Source organism: Leptosomus discolor, chromosome 1 (genome assembly GCF_034619465.1).
Source record: "Leptosomus discolor isolate bLepDis1 chromosome 1, bLepDis1.hap2, whole genome shotgun sequence".
In the NCBI taxonomy this organism is placed as follows: domain Eukaryota; kingdom Metazoa; phylum Chordata; class Aves; order Leptosomiformes; family Leptosomidae; genus Leptosomus; species Leptosomus discolor.
Window position 1 is genome coordinate 120870659 of NC_141391.1, and position 16932 is coordinate 120887590.

At 38.8% G+C, this 16932-nt stretch overlaps 1 protein-coding gene across 4 annotated transcripts in view; it reads right to left on the minus strand.

Moving 5' to 3' along the window:
• The window catches only part of PHLDB2 (pleckstrin homology like domain family B member 2), a 58393-nt gene that overhangs the window by 1578 nt on the left and 39883 nt on the right, over nucleotides 1–16932 (minus strand). For 3 of the 4 annotated variants that reach the window (XM_086463411.1, XM_086463416.1, XM_086463431.1), the window contains 5 exons: nucleotides 16824–16923; nucleotides 9188–9395; nucleotides 5825–5915; nucleotides 5230–5376; nucleotides 2522–2741 (listed from right to left, as the gene is read on the minus strand). In XM_086463411.1, the coding sequence (XP_086319537.1) occupies nucleotides 2522–2741; nucleotides 5230–5376; nucleotides 5825–5915; nucleotides 9188–9395; nucleotides 16824–16923 (766 nt within the window). Of the gene's footprint in view, nucleotides 1–2521; nucleotides 2742–5229; nucleotides 5377–5824; nucleotides 5916–9187; nucleotides 9396–11185; nucleotides 11207–12568; nucleotides 12584–16823; nucleotides 16924–16932 lie in introns of all 4 variants that reach the window. The other variant, XM_086463422.1, reaches the window with a different exon arrangement.

Sequence of the window (16932 nt, forward strand, 5' to 3'; positions counted from 1 at the left end):
GATTGCAGGCAAGTTTCTATGAGCTCTGACACATGGAGAAGTTTACAGGAGGTTAAAAACTCCTGGGCACCAGCTGCAACACTGTAGTTGTCTGTTTGCACTCTCCTACTCTTCCACTCAAGGTAAAAGCCAAATTAATTAGACCCCATTTGCCCCTGTTGTGAAAGGGAACTCCCTATTTGCTTCTGAGTGCCGGAGGTAAGAATGTCTGTATGGGTAGTTACTCCAGGGAGGTTGCTAACAAGGAGTAGGTTGTTACCCAGGGGTACTGTGTTTCTGGTACCAATATCCCACTGCAGCAAAGCGGGAAACAGGGTGGGAGTCTTCTCGCTTAAGTTTTGGTATCTTACAATGGAGACGCAGCTGACTTAATCTCCCTTTAAAGGCAATGGAAAGAAACAGACGCTTGGAGGGGGTCAATTCTAAACTATATTAGACATCTTCAGATATTGCCTTCTGTCCCAGCATCAGCTAGCGAATCATTCGGGCAGGGAGGATACAGACTGTGAACTTAACATCTTAACAGTCACAACTATAATACTTCACAAGAAGGAGGATCAGGGCAGATAAGCATCTACACTACCCTCCATTTTCCTGCAATGGAAGAGAATTTGTTAAATAAGCCCAGAGGGTGTTAAGAAGCGTTACAATTGCAAGTCACACTGAACGGCAAACTTCCCTCCACTCCCAGTACATTTTTATTGGCAAAATATAATGCCTTCTGACCCCAAGTTAGTATCACCTTAACACTGAACAGTCATGCAGAACATCTTTATCAGTCCCAGCACAGATTCTGCCGTCATTTTGAACGCTAACAAAACTCAGTTTACATCCTATCGGTAGCTGCAGCCAGTTTCATATGATGGCAAAAAGAAATCCCAGAGACCAAACGATACAGCGTTGGGAATCTCCCTGGCAGCCTCAGGGGACCAGTAGAAGTACTGAGGTACAAGATTATGACATTATAGCAGACATTATACTAAGCTAAATGCAATACTATACAAGGTGTACTGTCTGTGCAGTACAAGCAAGCAGTGACCCACTCTCCTTTCAAGCCCCACCTGGGGTCTTTGCTACAAGAGCATTTCAGGTAGCCACAAGCTCCCATCGTGACAGTCTTTGTAGAGTTCCCTGTATGTTTCAGGTCAGAAACTGCACATGCTTCAGTCACTGCACTGAATTGTCAGACTGTAGGGTAAGTTATTTGCTCAGTGCACTTGCAGAACTAAAGCAATATACCAGTATATTCACTTAGAGTTCAATTACTCTGAATTTACAGCATCAACATTTATTTTGGAAGTCTACTATACATTTAAAGTTCTAGACAGATTCTCACTCATACAATTATGTTTGTTGGCTGGAGTCCTTGAGACATTAGTAATTGGCATAGCATTATGGCAACTATACTGCACTCAAAACTAAAACTGTTAACTATTAAAACAACTACTAAAAAATAAAAATAAAAATCAGTACCAGATGGGGAACACTACTGTATGTTACAGGCCTTCCTAACCGATAAACCAGATGTTAAGAACAAAATAAGAAAAAAGGTTGTCAAATTCTTCATAGTATTACTGCAAACTAGAAAGAAATATTCAGTGGGTATGTAATAAACAAATGTAATTAATTTAGGTATGTGTTTTAAGAAAGACAGACTGAGCAATGCATAACCCTACCATCAATTTTAAGTTCCTTATCAGTTGCTGGAAAGCAGTAATATCATAAAATTGTTTGGGTGGTTTTTGTACTTGATGTTTTCTTCTGCCTCTTAGCAATGACCATGCTACATACGCCCCTGTCTGGCCTCTCCTAACAATAAATATTCAGAACGCAAAGTCATTTTTCTGGCTTCCTCTGAAACTTCACAGTCAAACCATGTAGATTTGCCCAGCAATCAAAAAGACATGAAAGTTCTTAAATTCTAAATTTCTGGGTTTACTCCAAGATATCAAATTAATGTAATGCTTATAATGGCTCTAGATATTGTACAACACAAGTGTACAGAAACGTCTTTAAAGTATTGCGTGTTGTTCATTTGAAATTCCTTAGACTCTCACAATATGGCAAACTCAAAAAGTCTGCTCCTGTATATTTAGCTTCCTGAAAGACTTTTTAGCACATCAAGCAACAGGACTGCAGAAGAATTCCATTTAATTTTCATGGTAAGTATAATAAATTATATTCTTGTATGAAATCATTCTGTCATTGGGGGAAGTATATAATATTTAAAAATAAATTATGTGGAGCCATTATTCTGTGTACTAGGAACCGGATGATCCTCCACTTTTTCCTCTTGCCTATCCACATCTCTCCCTTTGTCTGTTATGCTCAGTTCTGCCTTACCTGGCATTAGGATTGAACACTATAGCAAAGGGATTGCATGAGCTCTAAGTGTACGCGTAAAACGCACACCGAAATGGAAATCTAAGTTTTAATCAGGGCTCCCTACATGTTCCTAACTCAGCTGAGGTTGATAGGAAAACAGGGACGGATGTGCTGTAGTAGTGGTCCTGCAACCTACCTGCATAATAAGTAAAAGTTCTCTTGTTTCTGTCAAAAACAAACCATCGTTTTTTCCATGTTTTAATTTTTCCTCCCATTTTAATCAGAAAGCCTCGGCAGGTCTTCTCCGTGAGGGAGATGTGGTAACAGGTCTCTATGTTGTGACCAGCTGTTTCGATGTGACTTCGCAGGTCAAAGTCTTCCTTTCTAACGGGCAAATAGCGAGTCAAGGGACGGGCCTATAGTAAAGAAAAGAAAATCATATTGTTTTTAACAGAAGTCTTAACTTCTCCTTCACTCTTTCTGCTGCAAGGACATAACTGCAAACTGACCATAGATTCTAAGAATGAACATCAAAAAAAATAAAGAGCTTTTGCTGCAGCCCTAATTTGCTTTAAAAGAAAAATCCTTAAACATGTAACTTTATAAAAGCCAGATTAGAGCATAGGAGTTTCTTGAAATCATCAGTTGATAAGCTAGTAAAATAGGGGCCATGGAATGTACAGGTTGTTTCAGAATTAAAACATTAATTAGATGTATAGGTGTGTTGCTGCTTTAGATGAAGTGCAAGAACCTGATTTGCATGATGTCAAGCAAACCCTTTATTTCTCTGGGATAGATACTCATCACACACATCTCACTCAATATTTTACTCCTACAGGTGTTTTCACACAAAGTATAATATAAATAATAAGAACATGCTATTACAGGAAAAATTAATAATGAGAGTGAACTGTAATCCCTAGGTAGTTTCACAGAGATTGTCGTGCACAAAATAGAATTATTTTCTTCTAAACGAATTAAATGCGGTACCTAGTTCAGAGTTGGCCATATGGTATAGAGAGCTGAAGTGCACCCCCCTGCAAGAGACAGCAAAGCAGCACAGGAAATGATGCAGGACTCTGCATCAAGCCTGGATACTATCAGCTGGGAGAACAAGTAGGAGGAGGTAGTGATTTGGGACCTCTACCAACTGAGGGAATATGCTTGTTTTCTGCGCCTGAAGGGCCTATGCACCAACCCAGCCCCTCATTTTCCACACAGGAGTCTCCCAAGGCTCCTGCTGCAGTCAAGGCAGAGAGAGGCTGCATCACAGGGCAATTTAGAACAGAAGCTGAATTTAGGTGCTTGGAATGACCTGTGAAAAGAGCATCTCCCTCCCGCCACCCCCCCCCCCCCCCCCCGCCCCGCCCCCTGACTCCAGAGAAGTCAGTGAGCTGGAGAATCTAATCTGCCCCTGCTGCGTGCCTAAAGTTAGCCTGTTAAATCCCTCTGTGAGTCACAAATTGAAGGGGCATTCCCTTGTTACAGTGGGAGCTGTGTTGCCCACAAGAACTCTTAGCAGCCTCCTAAAATTATGCAGTCCTATATGATACATGCTGGCACCAGCTTTGGCAAGTGCAGAGGTGGAGTTCTTTCCCCTAGTTTACGTTTCGAAGTTTCATGAAGTGCTGAAAAAAGAAGAAACAACCCAACAATTTGGTCTCACTGTACAAAGGAAAGAAAAAAGTTACCCAAAAAAATCACAGTTATTTTTGACCTGTACGTTTTGTCTTCCTGCCAATTCAGTCTTCAGCCTCTCTGCCAAGTCTGCCAATTAGCAGTAACTGATAGGGTATTCTGTTACAACACATGCATGCTCCAATTTGGGATAAAGATATAAGCACTGCATTGTTGTTTATGCCGTACTTGAACTGTCATTAAAATTTCTTGGGAAAAAAGAAGGCATTCCAGTAAAGTACACATAAAATTTAACATTTGTTGATAACATTTTAAATAAAAAAAAAGGAATGGATATATTTAACCAGAAACAGCTTAAAGTTCCTCTTGGGTTGTCCTATTGTTCTGATTTAGTATTATCAATTAGAAAGAATGTTAGGTAGGAACGTTCATAAAAAAATATAATAGTAACTCATGAAACAAAGATTTAGCAAAGGTAACAGAGATAAAAGCAGAAAGATATTCAAATATGATAGGGAATTTTCTGCACTCAGATACAGAATGTTAAGATGGAGACATTGTGTGTCTTAGTATACTATACTAATGATAAAATGACTGCGTAGTCTATTTGCTGTACCATGTAGATCTTATTAGTTGTGGTGGAATAAACAAATAGGTAAGACTTGTAAGCCTAAAGAAAGCTCAAGATACCTCTAAATCCTAACAAGAAGATGTAGGAGGTAACACTGTTTTAATTAAATACTACTTCTCATGTTGTGTAGTCTTAGTAACATTAGAAAAAAAAACCTATTTCCTCTACAGTAGATGTGGGGCTGGAAAAGCTTCTTTATCTGGTTTATTGTGGGGTTTTTTCCAGTCAAATGTTTGGAAGCCACAATTCAAGATATTTTATGTATTAAAATTTAAAAAAAAAAAATTTAAAAGTCAGTGGTTTATAAAATTAAACACACTCACAAACTTCTGTTGTTCAGGCTAAAAAATTCTGCTCTGCCCATACTCAGCAACAAACCTTATAGGATTAATATTTATACTTTAGATATAAGATGCTAAATAGATATCTATGCTATTATTTAACTTCAAATGACTACTCGGACATCTGTTCCAAGGGTCCAAGAGCCCAAACATACTTTTATCAGCACAGTTACACCTCAGAAATACTAAATCCACCTATTCAACTGAAAGCAGCTCTGTTTACCATGGACGGAAATATATTTAGTCCCTTCTGTATATCAAAGGGAAGTCTTGCACCTGTCAACATTATCTCACCTGTGCTCTTTGTTTCTCACGTATTTTGACTTCCTTTTCAATTAATTTTTGCCTCTGGCTAGTTTCTTCTTCCAATCTTTTCTCCAGTTGCTCTCTGCGGCGCTTCTCTTCTTCCAGAGCTCGTTTTTTAGCTTCCATCTCCCGTTCCTAATACCACAGCACATGCAGAACTTCAATTATACATAAAACTATAGTTGGTAATGTAATTTCTAAGCTAGGACTAAATCCCTTTTTGCTTCTTAAGTAGGCAGAAATACATATCCAGCAAAGTGGAACGAAAATTGGAATCAGAATTGCAAATATTACCACTCTAGAAATGAAGGTTCTGCTTAAGCAGCTTTCTTAGCAGGTGTAGGAGCAGTGCTGACCTAGCTTCTGATGTGATTTTACATCAACTCACCCATTGAGACAGCAGCTATTGCATATGGGCTCAAAGATGTAGTATGACAGTGAAACCAGACCAAACTAAGGGGGAAGAGGTAATCTTTTAAAGTGTCTATTAGGTGTAAACTATTTAGGGTCTGATGTTGCATTTAGGAGGATATTATCTAACTAACATGTCCACTCTTAGTTTCACTCAAAAAATGATGCTTACCCTGGTCTCAAGCAGCCTAGTCTTTTCAGCATGCGCTTGTTTCAGAAGTCTCTCCATCTCTTCTATTCTTGCAACATTTGAAGTGCTAGCACTGCACACACAGACACACACACCAGAGTTATTTAAAATAATACTTGGTATTTAAAGACATATTTTACAGTCCAACATCAGACTAAGAATAGAGTTGATACTGTTCTGATCCAATTCAGTGCAGTAGGCACTAACAAAAAATAATATATAAAGCATATGGTATGCTTTCAACGTGTAGAGTCCCCATGCAGAGCTGTGGAAAAAGCAGACTTGAGTGCCTAAAAATGCATCTTGCCAGTCCTCTGTGATCTGTCATCTTCTCCCAGACAGCAGAATATAGGTGGAGATGGTTACCACGTCCTAACAGAACACACTACTGATCCTCAGAGCTGGCATTAGCAGCCGTTTGATTATACCAGCCTTTCTGTCTGTAGACTGTCTCTGGTTTATGTCTCACTGAGCTCATCATCAAAAAATGCTCCATAAAAATAAGAAGGATAAAGGCCATTCAGTGACAGAGTAGTGTCAGGAAGCATCTAGTAGTTAAAGTAACCAGCAAGCCAAAGAAACAAGGGCAATCACAAAGTGCTAGATCCTTGTCCAGCACAACGCAGCTATCCCCTTTGCCTATTCTTTTTTCTTTTGTTTCTTTTTCTCCAATACAATTTCTTTCTTTCGTCTCAATTTCACAGCCAGTTCAACTGTGGCATTTCCATGGCAGGCTCTCTTTTTTCATCTTACGCTGTTTGAGAAAAACAAGCGATGTTAAAATTTACCGTATTACCATTAATAATGCCATTAGACTAAAGCACAACATGAGGAAATAGAATCAATTCAAATGTTTAGGGCAGAAAGAAACTTGACTTGGGATAGTACTGAAAACACTCTGACCACTCAAGTGGAAGTGGGTGTCAGATGGCAGATTTGTTCATGCTACTTAACAGCATACAGACCAGCTGTGAAGGGACACAGGTAGAATGGGCATAGTCCAAGAATGTGTCCTGGGCAAGGAAAAGAAAAAAGTAAGAACAACATCCTTTGGTTTCTGAGCGCTCTGGCACTTAGGTCTGTAAGACCAGGATTTTTGTCAGAAGTGTGACAGTTTTCAGAAGACACTTATATGTCTGACACTGGGCATATGTTTCATGAAAAGATATAATACAATATAAAAATAACATAACTCATTTAACCCAAGCTTGCAGAAAACATAAAATCCATCTAAAATCTATTTGAACTCTAAAAGCTTATTGTCTCTACAAAAAAAAATGAGGCCACTGACTTAGATGCCTAAGCCTAGTTTGGACAAAGTATGTTTAGTTGGTGGGCCAAGAGAATCTGAGTCAAATAACTTCAGTAAAAGCACAGAGCCATAAATTGAAAGTCATTTGAGCAACTTGGAATACAGTTAGTTGCAGCAGGTTTTCCCATATTAAACTGGTTAACACTTCAGCTCAGTTAAGTTCTTTCATCCTTGATTTGCTTATCCTGCTCACATAAACTAATATATAGCAGAAGGTCACAATCTCTGAAACCTTGGCCACGAAAAATAGTTTGCTAACGAACCTTGGAACCACTACTGTTTGGCAAGTTGGTGAATGACTACAGCAGTTCTGTTACCCCTGTACTTCCAGCACAGACAGATTTTATGCATTTTCAGCCAAAAAAGTCTCTCTCACCTTATACAAGGTAAAAAATAACTTAGATATTTTTAATATGTCAGAACAAAGCATCATAAATTGTTTTCCTTTAAAGTCTGATATGGCTACAAAAGATTCTCAAACACTATCTAAAACAATCTGGATTAATTTTGCTTAAGTGAAGTTTTGTCAAGAAAAATTAACTGCCTATCTTCCAAATTCTATCAACAAAAATCAGCCCACAGTCTTTGCTTCCCTCACCAAAGTTTGCCTTGTGAGAAACTGAAAGATCTGTTGTAATGGGTCCTTTTCTGGTTTTTGGATTGATTTGTGGTGTTGTGGGTGGTTTTTTTTTTTTCTTTTTTGGGTTTGGTTTTTTGTTTGGCTGGAAACTGCAGAAGAGCCAGAGGGAGGCAGAAAGGCAAACAGCATCAGTGAAATTCAACAGCTGTCCGAGCTCCCCTGTCCTGGGCTGGAGATTCTGCTTACGAGATGGCCCCAAGGTAGCTCAGACACATGCCATCTTCCTCCAAAATGGTCAGCACAGCAAGTCAAAGAGGGACAAATTTCTTACTGCTGCCATGTTAGATCACTGCAGAGATATAGTTAATTCCCAGAAATTTGTCAACTGTATCTATTTAAAACAGAAATCCTCAAAAGTGAAGTCCTAATGTTTTTACTTTAAAAAAAGATACAACCAACCAACAATAAAAACAGCCAGCAGAATGAACACCACTGGTATTTTCCGAAACTCTTAACATTGCAGTGACACAGACTAGAAGAGGAAATCGGTGGGCTGATACCCAGTTACAGGAAACAGATGCTGAATAAAACAGCACACGCTAGACAAAAAAAAAGCTGTCTTTGTTTTCACAAGCAATTCTTAATCCTGCGACAACGTTGTACTTAATTTTCAGCCTCCACTTACACTCGTGAAACTGCTGGGGCAGGACTGTGAGCAGAAATGAAAGCACTGTCATTAAAACCAGACTGTCAGAAGAAATTGTTTGCACACAATTTTGAGACTCTGCAGGACTTTTAACACAGATCATTGATGTTGCTTTTATCTGAGGAGTGGTGTCTGAGCTGACAGCCTCTGAGGATGAGAAAAACAGCCAACGGCCCTAAGCCTTTCACAGTGTCATCTCTCTGTTTTTACTGACCCAGAAAAGGGAGAAAAAGGGCAAAAGAGACTGCCAGGAGAGCCCTAAGTGTTTCAATACAAGGCTGTGGCAAGTTAACATGCTGGACCTGCAGAACAAGTGTACATCGTCAGTAGCAGCAGATGTCTTCAAGAAATTTCCTATCACTGGAAATTCCTTCCCTGTAGTGACCAGGGAAGGAAGCTCAGGTATTAGTGACTCTGAGAAGTGCATCGACAACTTCCTAATTTCAGTTCAGGACTGATGACGATTTCTCTGTGGCCTTCAACCTTATCACTTAGCCTCTGTATTTTTATTTTCCATCTTTAAATAAGCAGGTGAGATGATAGTTAAACCTGATTATGAAGGGCCACACAAATACTAAATATTATGCCTGTCCAAAGATCTTATATATCTTAACCACTTAGCATAGCGGTTAAGTCTTAACCACTTAGTTACCATAGCATCAACACGTACGTATTCTCTTTTTTTTTTTTTTGTTTGTTTGTTATAATTGTAGGACCATTACAACATCAGAAAGAAAGATGATTTACCTGGAAATGTTATCTGGTGAGCATGCCGATATGCTTGTCTCCATACTGTCAGAACTGTCTAAGCTTAATGTATCAAAGGCGTGGTCCTTGTAACTACGATCTGGGTAATGGAAACTATTCAAATACACATTTGATTCGGATGCTGTTCTGCTGTAGAATTCAGGAGACTTCTGCCTTTGGTTTTCACAAATACGCTGATGATTATACCCTACAGAGCACAGAGGAAACATTTATTTTACACAGAAATTTTGTGACCCGAACCTAATGTGTTAGCAGCACAAGCGTTTCGAACATCACTTCAGTCTTAACTGTGCTGTGACCAAGGTACTACAATATTCCAGTTAAATTCACAAGTTAATCATAACTTAAATAAAACCTTTAAATACCTGTTTTATCTATGGCAGACACAAATGTATGTAGATTAGTATGGCTGACTTTTCAATATATGTTCTTGTATGCGTATTATGAAAATTTATTTTGAATTAATGAAATTTTCATTTTTAAATGAAAATTAGGCCTCATCTGGAAAGTTACACACCCAAAGACAGGGATCTGGAAGTACTGACACTGATTAAATTAAAGAAGAAAAAAAAGAAAGTCTTGACAGTCAGTGGCCTTGAGTACTTGTTTGGTTGATTTTACTGTGTGGACTATTTTTTGTCTGTTGGGGGAACTTTACCTTCTAGTAACTGCAAATTTTTAGTTTCAGCTGAAATAATCAGGCTACTTGTCACATCATCATAGTTACTAGTATAGAGGTATTTTCCTGGAGTTTTGAAATCGCAGTTCACCCTACACAGTTGAAGCAGATCACTATAGCTCAGTGACTGTTACGAAAAATAAGGTTTATGCAACATTTAAGTTCTTTGTGGTGTTATTTTTCCCGAATCATCCTTTCTGAAAAGCCATCCTTCTTGAACACAGGGAACTTTGTTTGGCTATGTCTCCTTTAAAAAAAATATTTCTTCAGGATTATTTTTATCTCATGTCTCCATTGCTCTTTCTAAATAATGCAGCAGTATTTATACAGACTTACAGAGAGGTTGTCGAGCTTGCCTGATGAAGAGGCAAGTAGAATGACAATTGTCATTTTAACTGCTGAAGTTATTTTACCGTGCCCTTTTAAGGTTTGTTTCATCTATGCAACTGCATTGCTCGTCTTTTCCTTCAATCAAGGTAAGAAGTGAGACTGTCTCACAGTTCTGATACAGTTATAATATTCTCTGCACATTCCTGACCCAAAATCTGAGCTGGTGACAGAGCTGGAGATTAGGAAGGACTGTCAGACCACATGAAAACCTCCCATTCATGCAGGAACGCAGCCACAAACATTCCACATATTTAAGATAAACAGACAAGGGAAAAATGCAGACAAATGTACAAATGCAGCAAGGTCCAGACATTCAGATAAAAATTTTTACTAGACACCATTAGGACACTGATGTTAGGAAAACATGCTTAAAGTGGGAATATTTTCCTGCCTTATTCTCATTCCCTATCTGCACATACAAGGTTACTGTCTGGTATTTTTTTGCCATGCTGGAGTGGGGAGAGTCCCAGTTCAGGGAGCCAACAAACTGCAGGTCTACCTTGGAAAGGCATTAATATTCTCCAAAAGGTATCTGAAAAGCACGACTGAAGCTGAATAATTAAAGCATATTAAGAAAATCATCCCCTACAAGCATTTCCAAGGCAGATAGTTTCCTCTTTCCTCCTCAGTTCCCTCTGTATCATACAAAGATTTCTCACAGACAATTAAAGCTGGTTTCTAAGGAACTAATAGGACTTGCCATTTGAAAGAACACTAAATTTCAACATGAGTTCAATTGCACTGATTAGTAAGAGACAAAAGGACACAAATACGCCTCAGCAGGCATAGATAATAGCATCACACAACACAGGTGTTACTGATTCACATGTGCAGTTTGGTTTTTTTCCCCATTATTCGGGCAAATGCTGCTGTTACGGCAGAGAAGCAATTACCTTTCACACTCGAACCTTTGGAATGACTAATTGCTCCTGCGAAATGGTTATCAATTATTCATTATGGAAAAAGAGAAAAAAATAAATTACTGAAAGAACTTTATTCAAATGCATGTTTTTCTATTGAGCTCTTTGCAAAACCTTGCCTACTCAGAAATCTTAATTCCATATCTTATATTTCACTGAAAAATAAACCCATCTAAAAGGCATAGAGAAACATAGCAGTTTTACAAATGCTCTCCCTAAAGGAAAGTCAACTTTCCATGAAGATAAAGGACCCATTTTTAAGTAAAACATTTATCAGTTAAATTTATGTAATCATGCAAATGTAACTAAACACTGCAAGAAACACACAGTCGTTAGGTCGCAAAAAGAGACACATTCACAGAAACAAGGCGTAATGTGACAGTCTCATTTTCTCCTCGTGCTGTAAGCAATAGGCAGTTCAAGGCTTGGGATCAGCTGTGCACCCACACCAAGAAGCCTCAGAACCAACCTGCCTCCATTCAGCCCCTCGTGCAGGCACAATCTGTTGCTTAAGGAATTTTTAACTGCTCAGGTGCCTAGTCACAGAACATGCATTTAAAAATATTAGACTCCTCATAAGATCCAGCACTTCACGAAAAGTTTCCCACAAGCCAAGACTTGTATCAGCCAAGTCTAAGCTGATACAAGAGCTAAAATGTTTCTTGTCGTGCTGGCTTGTCCTCTCTGTAGTAAACCACTAAACTTAACACTGTTAACAGCCATACTGTTGCGCAAAATATTGCAAATATCCATAAAGCCGTATCATTAAAAAAATGAATATTCCAAAGGGGTTATTGCAGAATCACAAAAAACAGACATACCACCACAAAATTACGGTAAGGTCAGAATTATAGGTGAAAGCTGTTATTGAAAGTGGCACTGCCAAGTATGTTTAAAAAACCCCTGGTATTTCATTTAAAAAAAAAATAAATCATAGTACATTTTCTTTTATTTCTATTCTTTTTTTAAAAAAAAAAAAAAGATTGACTTTAACATGTCAAGATACATTTTTTTGTATGGAAACATGACAAAGTGGGAAGCCCAAGTCTGTCTACCTTGTCATTGTCACCCACAGATCTGCAAAGATTTCTAAATTTTCTGCTCTACTTGTGTGACTACGAGCAAAGCAGCAAAAATTTAGGCCTGCACAAAGCTGTAGCTCTGCAGATACTAGCATTAATCAGAAGTTTTGTTGTGACAGGTTATTTGACGGCAGGAAAAAAAAGAATTTTTGAAATGTTATCATTATTTAACAATTATTTAAAAGTTTTCCAAGATTTTTTGGAACTACTTGACAGTGCTGATGCAATCAGTACTTTTGAGAAAACATGACAGTGATAAATACAGCCAGGTAAAGGGGTGTTTTCATACCTTTCCTGGCTTTTCCTGAGTTTGATAACAACAATAAAATAAAATAAAAAAAAAGGCAAACTGCTTTGAAAAGTTTATAGTTTGTTTGTACATATACATACACCTTACCCTCAGTATACCATTTTTCTGTAGGGCTTAGAAAGAATACAAAGAATCATCTTGCTGGTACCTAACTTCTTTGTCCCAACAGTTTTGTTCCCAGTGCTGTGTCTAGTCTTAACACCTGAACTCCAGTTAACCATTCCCTCTTCCCTTCCAGGGTCCATCCTGCAATCAACGGGACTGAATTGGCTAACCCTCCCCCCTCACTCCTGCCTGTCCTTGCGCAGGCTTCTGACACCCCCCACCCCATGGGAGCTTCCTGGGGCCAAGTTTTGACCCACGCAGAGTGAGGTCTCTAGATTGTACCAAACAGCAGCTTCTTCATTCTTTTTTTTTTTTTTTTTTTGTTTGCATATGGTTTGCTTACAAAGGCACGTACACAGGAAGTGAATTTGTAAACACAGTCCTTCAAAAATCCTTCATGAACGGCTGCTAAGAAATAGCTTTTTCCACCAATGATTTGTATCAAAGATGCATCCTCTTAAACGTTTTGTAAGTTGTTCTTAACTCAGGCTATGATTACTGACAGTGACCGTTTCTTTCAAGAATGTTTCTTGAACTCACATGACTGACTAAACACAGTTTGGGTAACTCTGGAATAAAGACTATTTAGTATTTTAAAATCTATGAAAATATTTCCTCCTGGATCCAGCCTAAAATTTCTTCATAGACATTACTTGTTCCTGCACAAAGAAAATGAGATTGAGATCCATGTTCAGCTTCAAGTGGCTGTTCTTCATTTCCTGACTTCATTTTTAACTTTTAATTTTTCATCTCAGACTTTTATGTGTACCTTTTTGGACTGAAATAAGAAAAACTGGAAGAAGCATATTAGACAAAACTCATTTTAGACTGTTACTAGTTTAGTGATAATTCCAAGATAATATCTTTAAATTAGCTGAGCTGCCACTTCCTCCAGGCACCGCTGAATATACTTGTTTTCAGATCTATATGAACCTGCCAAAACATCTGGCCTAGAAGTCTGGTCAATGCTTTTAAGCCCTAAGGAACACAGTAAGCTACTAATACTGCTTCAAGAGCGCATCATCCTCTTTGAATAGCAGTTTGTGGGACACTGCATGATAGTCAGTGCTCCAAAGTGAGTGGGTCAAGAGGCTTTTATCACGGGAGGCCCTGGCTTTCCACAGAGCTGAGCACACCTGGCTCCAATGCACCTGGTGCAGCTGTATGCTCAAGGCATAGGTAACCCAAGACCTCCATGCCATTTGCAATGCACCACCTCGAACACAGAAAACTGGTGGAGTGAAAAACCTGGCAAATGGGAAAAAGAAATGTAAGGAAAGCAAGCAGTGGCTCAGTACACATGACAAGCCAAGAACACTTTTTACCTATTCATCACCTATTTTAGGTGAACAACTAATTTTTGGAGCAGGAAGAGAAGTGAGCGCATTTTTATCAGTATAAGCAGTATCTATACATTTGCAGAGTTCCACTGATTTGGTAGATAATCTTCTCCAAAATATTCTCTTAGTCCAAAAAGGCAAACCTGATCTACCTCAAGAAAGTTTCTGTAGGAAATACAGTGTATTTACTATATAATAAACATTTATCACAGAGTGATGGAATAAAAGAACATTGCCAAGGATGTCCACTGACATGACATTTGGCTTGGTTTTCAATGATGTATTTAAGGATGTCTGCTGAAATTAATCTTAGTTACACAGACTCAAGTCCCCCTGACTTTACTGGAAGCTACATAAGATTTCAGAATTTTAATTGACAATAGTATTCCATTTCAATTGTAGTGTGTGGTATGTTTAAATACCACATCATATTCAAAACATTTCCCAAATCTCACTGTTCCACAGAAATGTACTTTCTTTACTCATGACTTTGAACAAAACCTCGTTTTTCCTCTGCATGCTGGGTTTGAACGTGCTGGGTATGAGGTGATGGGGGAAACCAGAAATCACACCAAGTTGAACGTTGAACCAAGCAGTCCCTTCCCTGCTCGTACCACGACATCCATTAAGGCTGTGCCCATAAGGCTGAATGAAAGGTGCCTGAAGACTGTCTCTCTGGCCCTTCTGTATAGCTGGATAGAGATAGTCTAGGATCTGACTCTAGCCAACCGACATGGACATCTCTGTCCTCGCTGATTCTCCACTGGAGTGCAGAACGAGCTCTGCAAAAACTTTTGTGGGGTGTTACCAAGACAAAGGAGCTTTCCCCAAACTAGAAACATGGCACTTCAGAACAAGAGAAAGCAGTTACACTCTTCAAGCTCCTCCAACAGCAATAAATTCAGGGAGCTCCATGTTGAACACAAAGGGAATAAACCCTTCATTACCCACCAAGAGAGGTAGTCAAGCCATAAACAACCCTTGCATTCCTATATTCTCCATGTTTCGACTCCGTCTACTTTGCAAATCCTGTGACAGTTCAAGTAAAGCACCTGTCAGTGGCATTATTTCCCTTTGGCAAAGCTGACGTTTCAGAACAAGACACCTAAAACTGTCCTCTTTCTCGGTACAAATTAATCCCTTAAGGATCTCTTCATAATTTAGTATTTCCATTCTATTGGATCTTTCAAAAAAATAACGGTCAACTAATGTGGCAGGCAGTATAGCACATATGATTCCTTGCAGCATATGACAAGTACTGTGCCAAGTGCCTTAACGAACACATCTGTCATTGTCCCCTGCCTCCCTTCGTCAGGCCATAATTCAATTTTGGTTTGTGAGGTTTCTCTCTCTCTCACCCCTCGGACCAGAAATCTGACCCGACTCTTACAATTGTCTTAGTTTCATGGTGACAAAAAAGTAAACATTAAAAGTCATCAATTTATTTTTAAAACTCTTACCTTTGCCTGTATTAGGCTTGGTAACACTTTGCAGTTGTGTTTCAGGTTGCACAGTAATGCTTTTTTGCAACCATTTTACAGAAACATTTCCAATTTTAAACATTTGATGTCTTGTCATCGAAGTTTAGCCAAAACATCCTTACTGATTTTCATACTGAAACAAAGTGTTTCCTGCACAATGGCAGTGATGAGTCTGAGTGTACTCGCAAGCTATTCCACCCTTGCACATATATTACATCAAAGAAGCTTTCCCAGCTGAGTATAAGGTAATTTTGTATCACATCTGAAATACTTTGAGATAAGCTAGGCACAACAGGGCAGGTTTGGGGAAGTCCTGATGCATAACTAAAGCTCAAAAACAACAAATCACAATTGGATCAGCTGTATAAAGTGAACATAGTAAGTCATGACCCTTTCTCAGCAAGCTTGTTCCATCCCTGTATTGAGTCATCTCGGTGCGTGTGGCTGACCTCAGTCACCCTCTTTGACCTTTAACAGCTGCTAGCTCTGACAAGTCCTGGAACAACAGGATGGGTCCTATCTCAGCTCAGGCTTAGTCAGTGCAATTCTACCTAAGAACCTCTTGCGCTTGTATTGATGACAGCGATGCAGAAGCCGGAAAGAAAATAAACTGACAGATGGCACCGAGGAGCAGCTCCATTTGGAGATGGGACAGTTATGAATAATGCATCTCGTTACAGCAGAAATTAAGTGTATTGACTCAGGTCGATAAACAGACACAGAATCCCATAGCCTATGAGATCATGTTTCAAAGATGTAGCTTTCTTTTGGATCCAGAGTTGCTGTGTTCCTACTACAAAAATGCAGCTATCTATCCATGATAGAACAGCTCTCTCCTTTCCTATTTTGTAGCCCAAATAGTTAAAGCCACTTGTAATGCCACAGTTAAAGATTCTTAAAGGTATCTCTGTCTTGGGAATTTGTCCAGGCAAAAATACATGTCTGTGAAAAGCAATTCTTGAGATCACAAGATGAAAAGAATTATTAAAAAAAAAAAAAAAAAAAAAAGGCAACAGGTAATATATTGCCTCAGAATCACTCACAGAAATTACCCCATGTGTATTTTTCAATATACTTTTCTTGTTTACTGGATTATATTTGGTGACCGTGTACGTCAAAACTACGTGTGCACCTATGTCACAATCTTGTTTTGCTGATACCTGAAAATTACATTTAGAGCTTTTTTGACCAAGTAGTAAAATTTTGTTTTACAGCCCTGTTGATTATGGCAACACTAGTTTCAGGCTTATTTCCTGAAAAATTGAACACTGACTTTAAACAGAAATGAATCAAATAAAAAGGTCTTACCTTTGTGCATCCTTCTCGACTCTGACTCTTTGGTCATGGTTGCCAGGCAGTGAGGAAGTACACTGCCACAGCTGTTGCTCTGTCCTAACGGTAAATGTCCCTGCAGGAA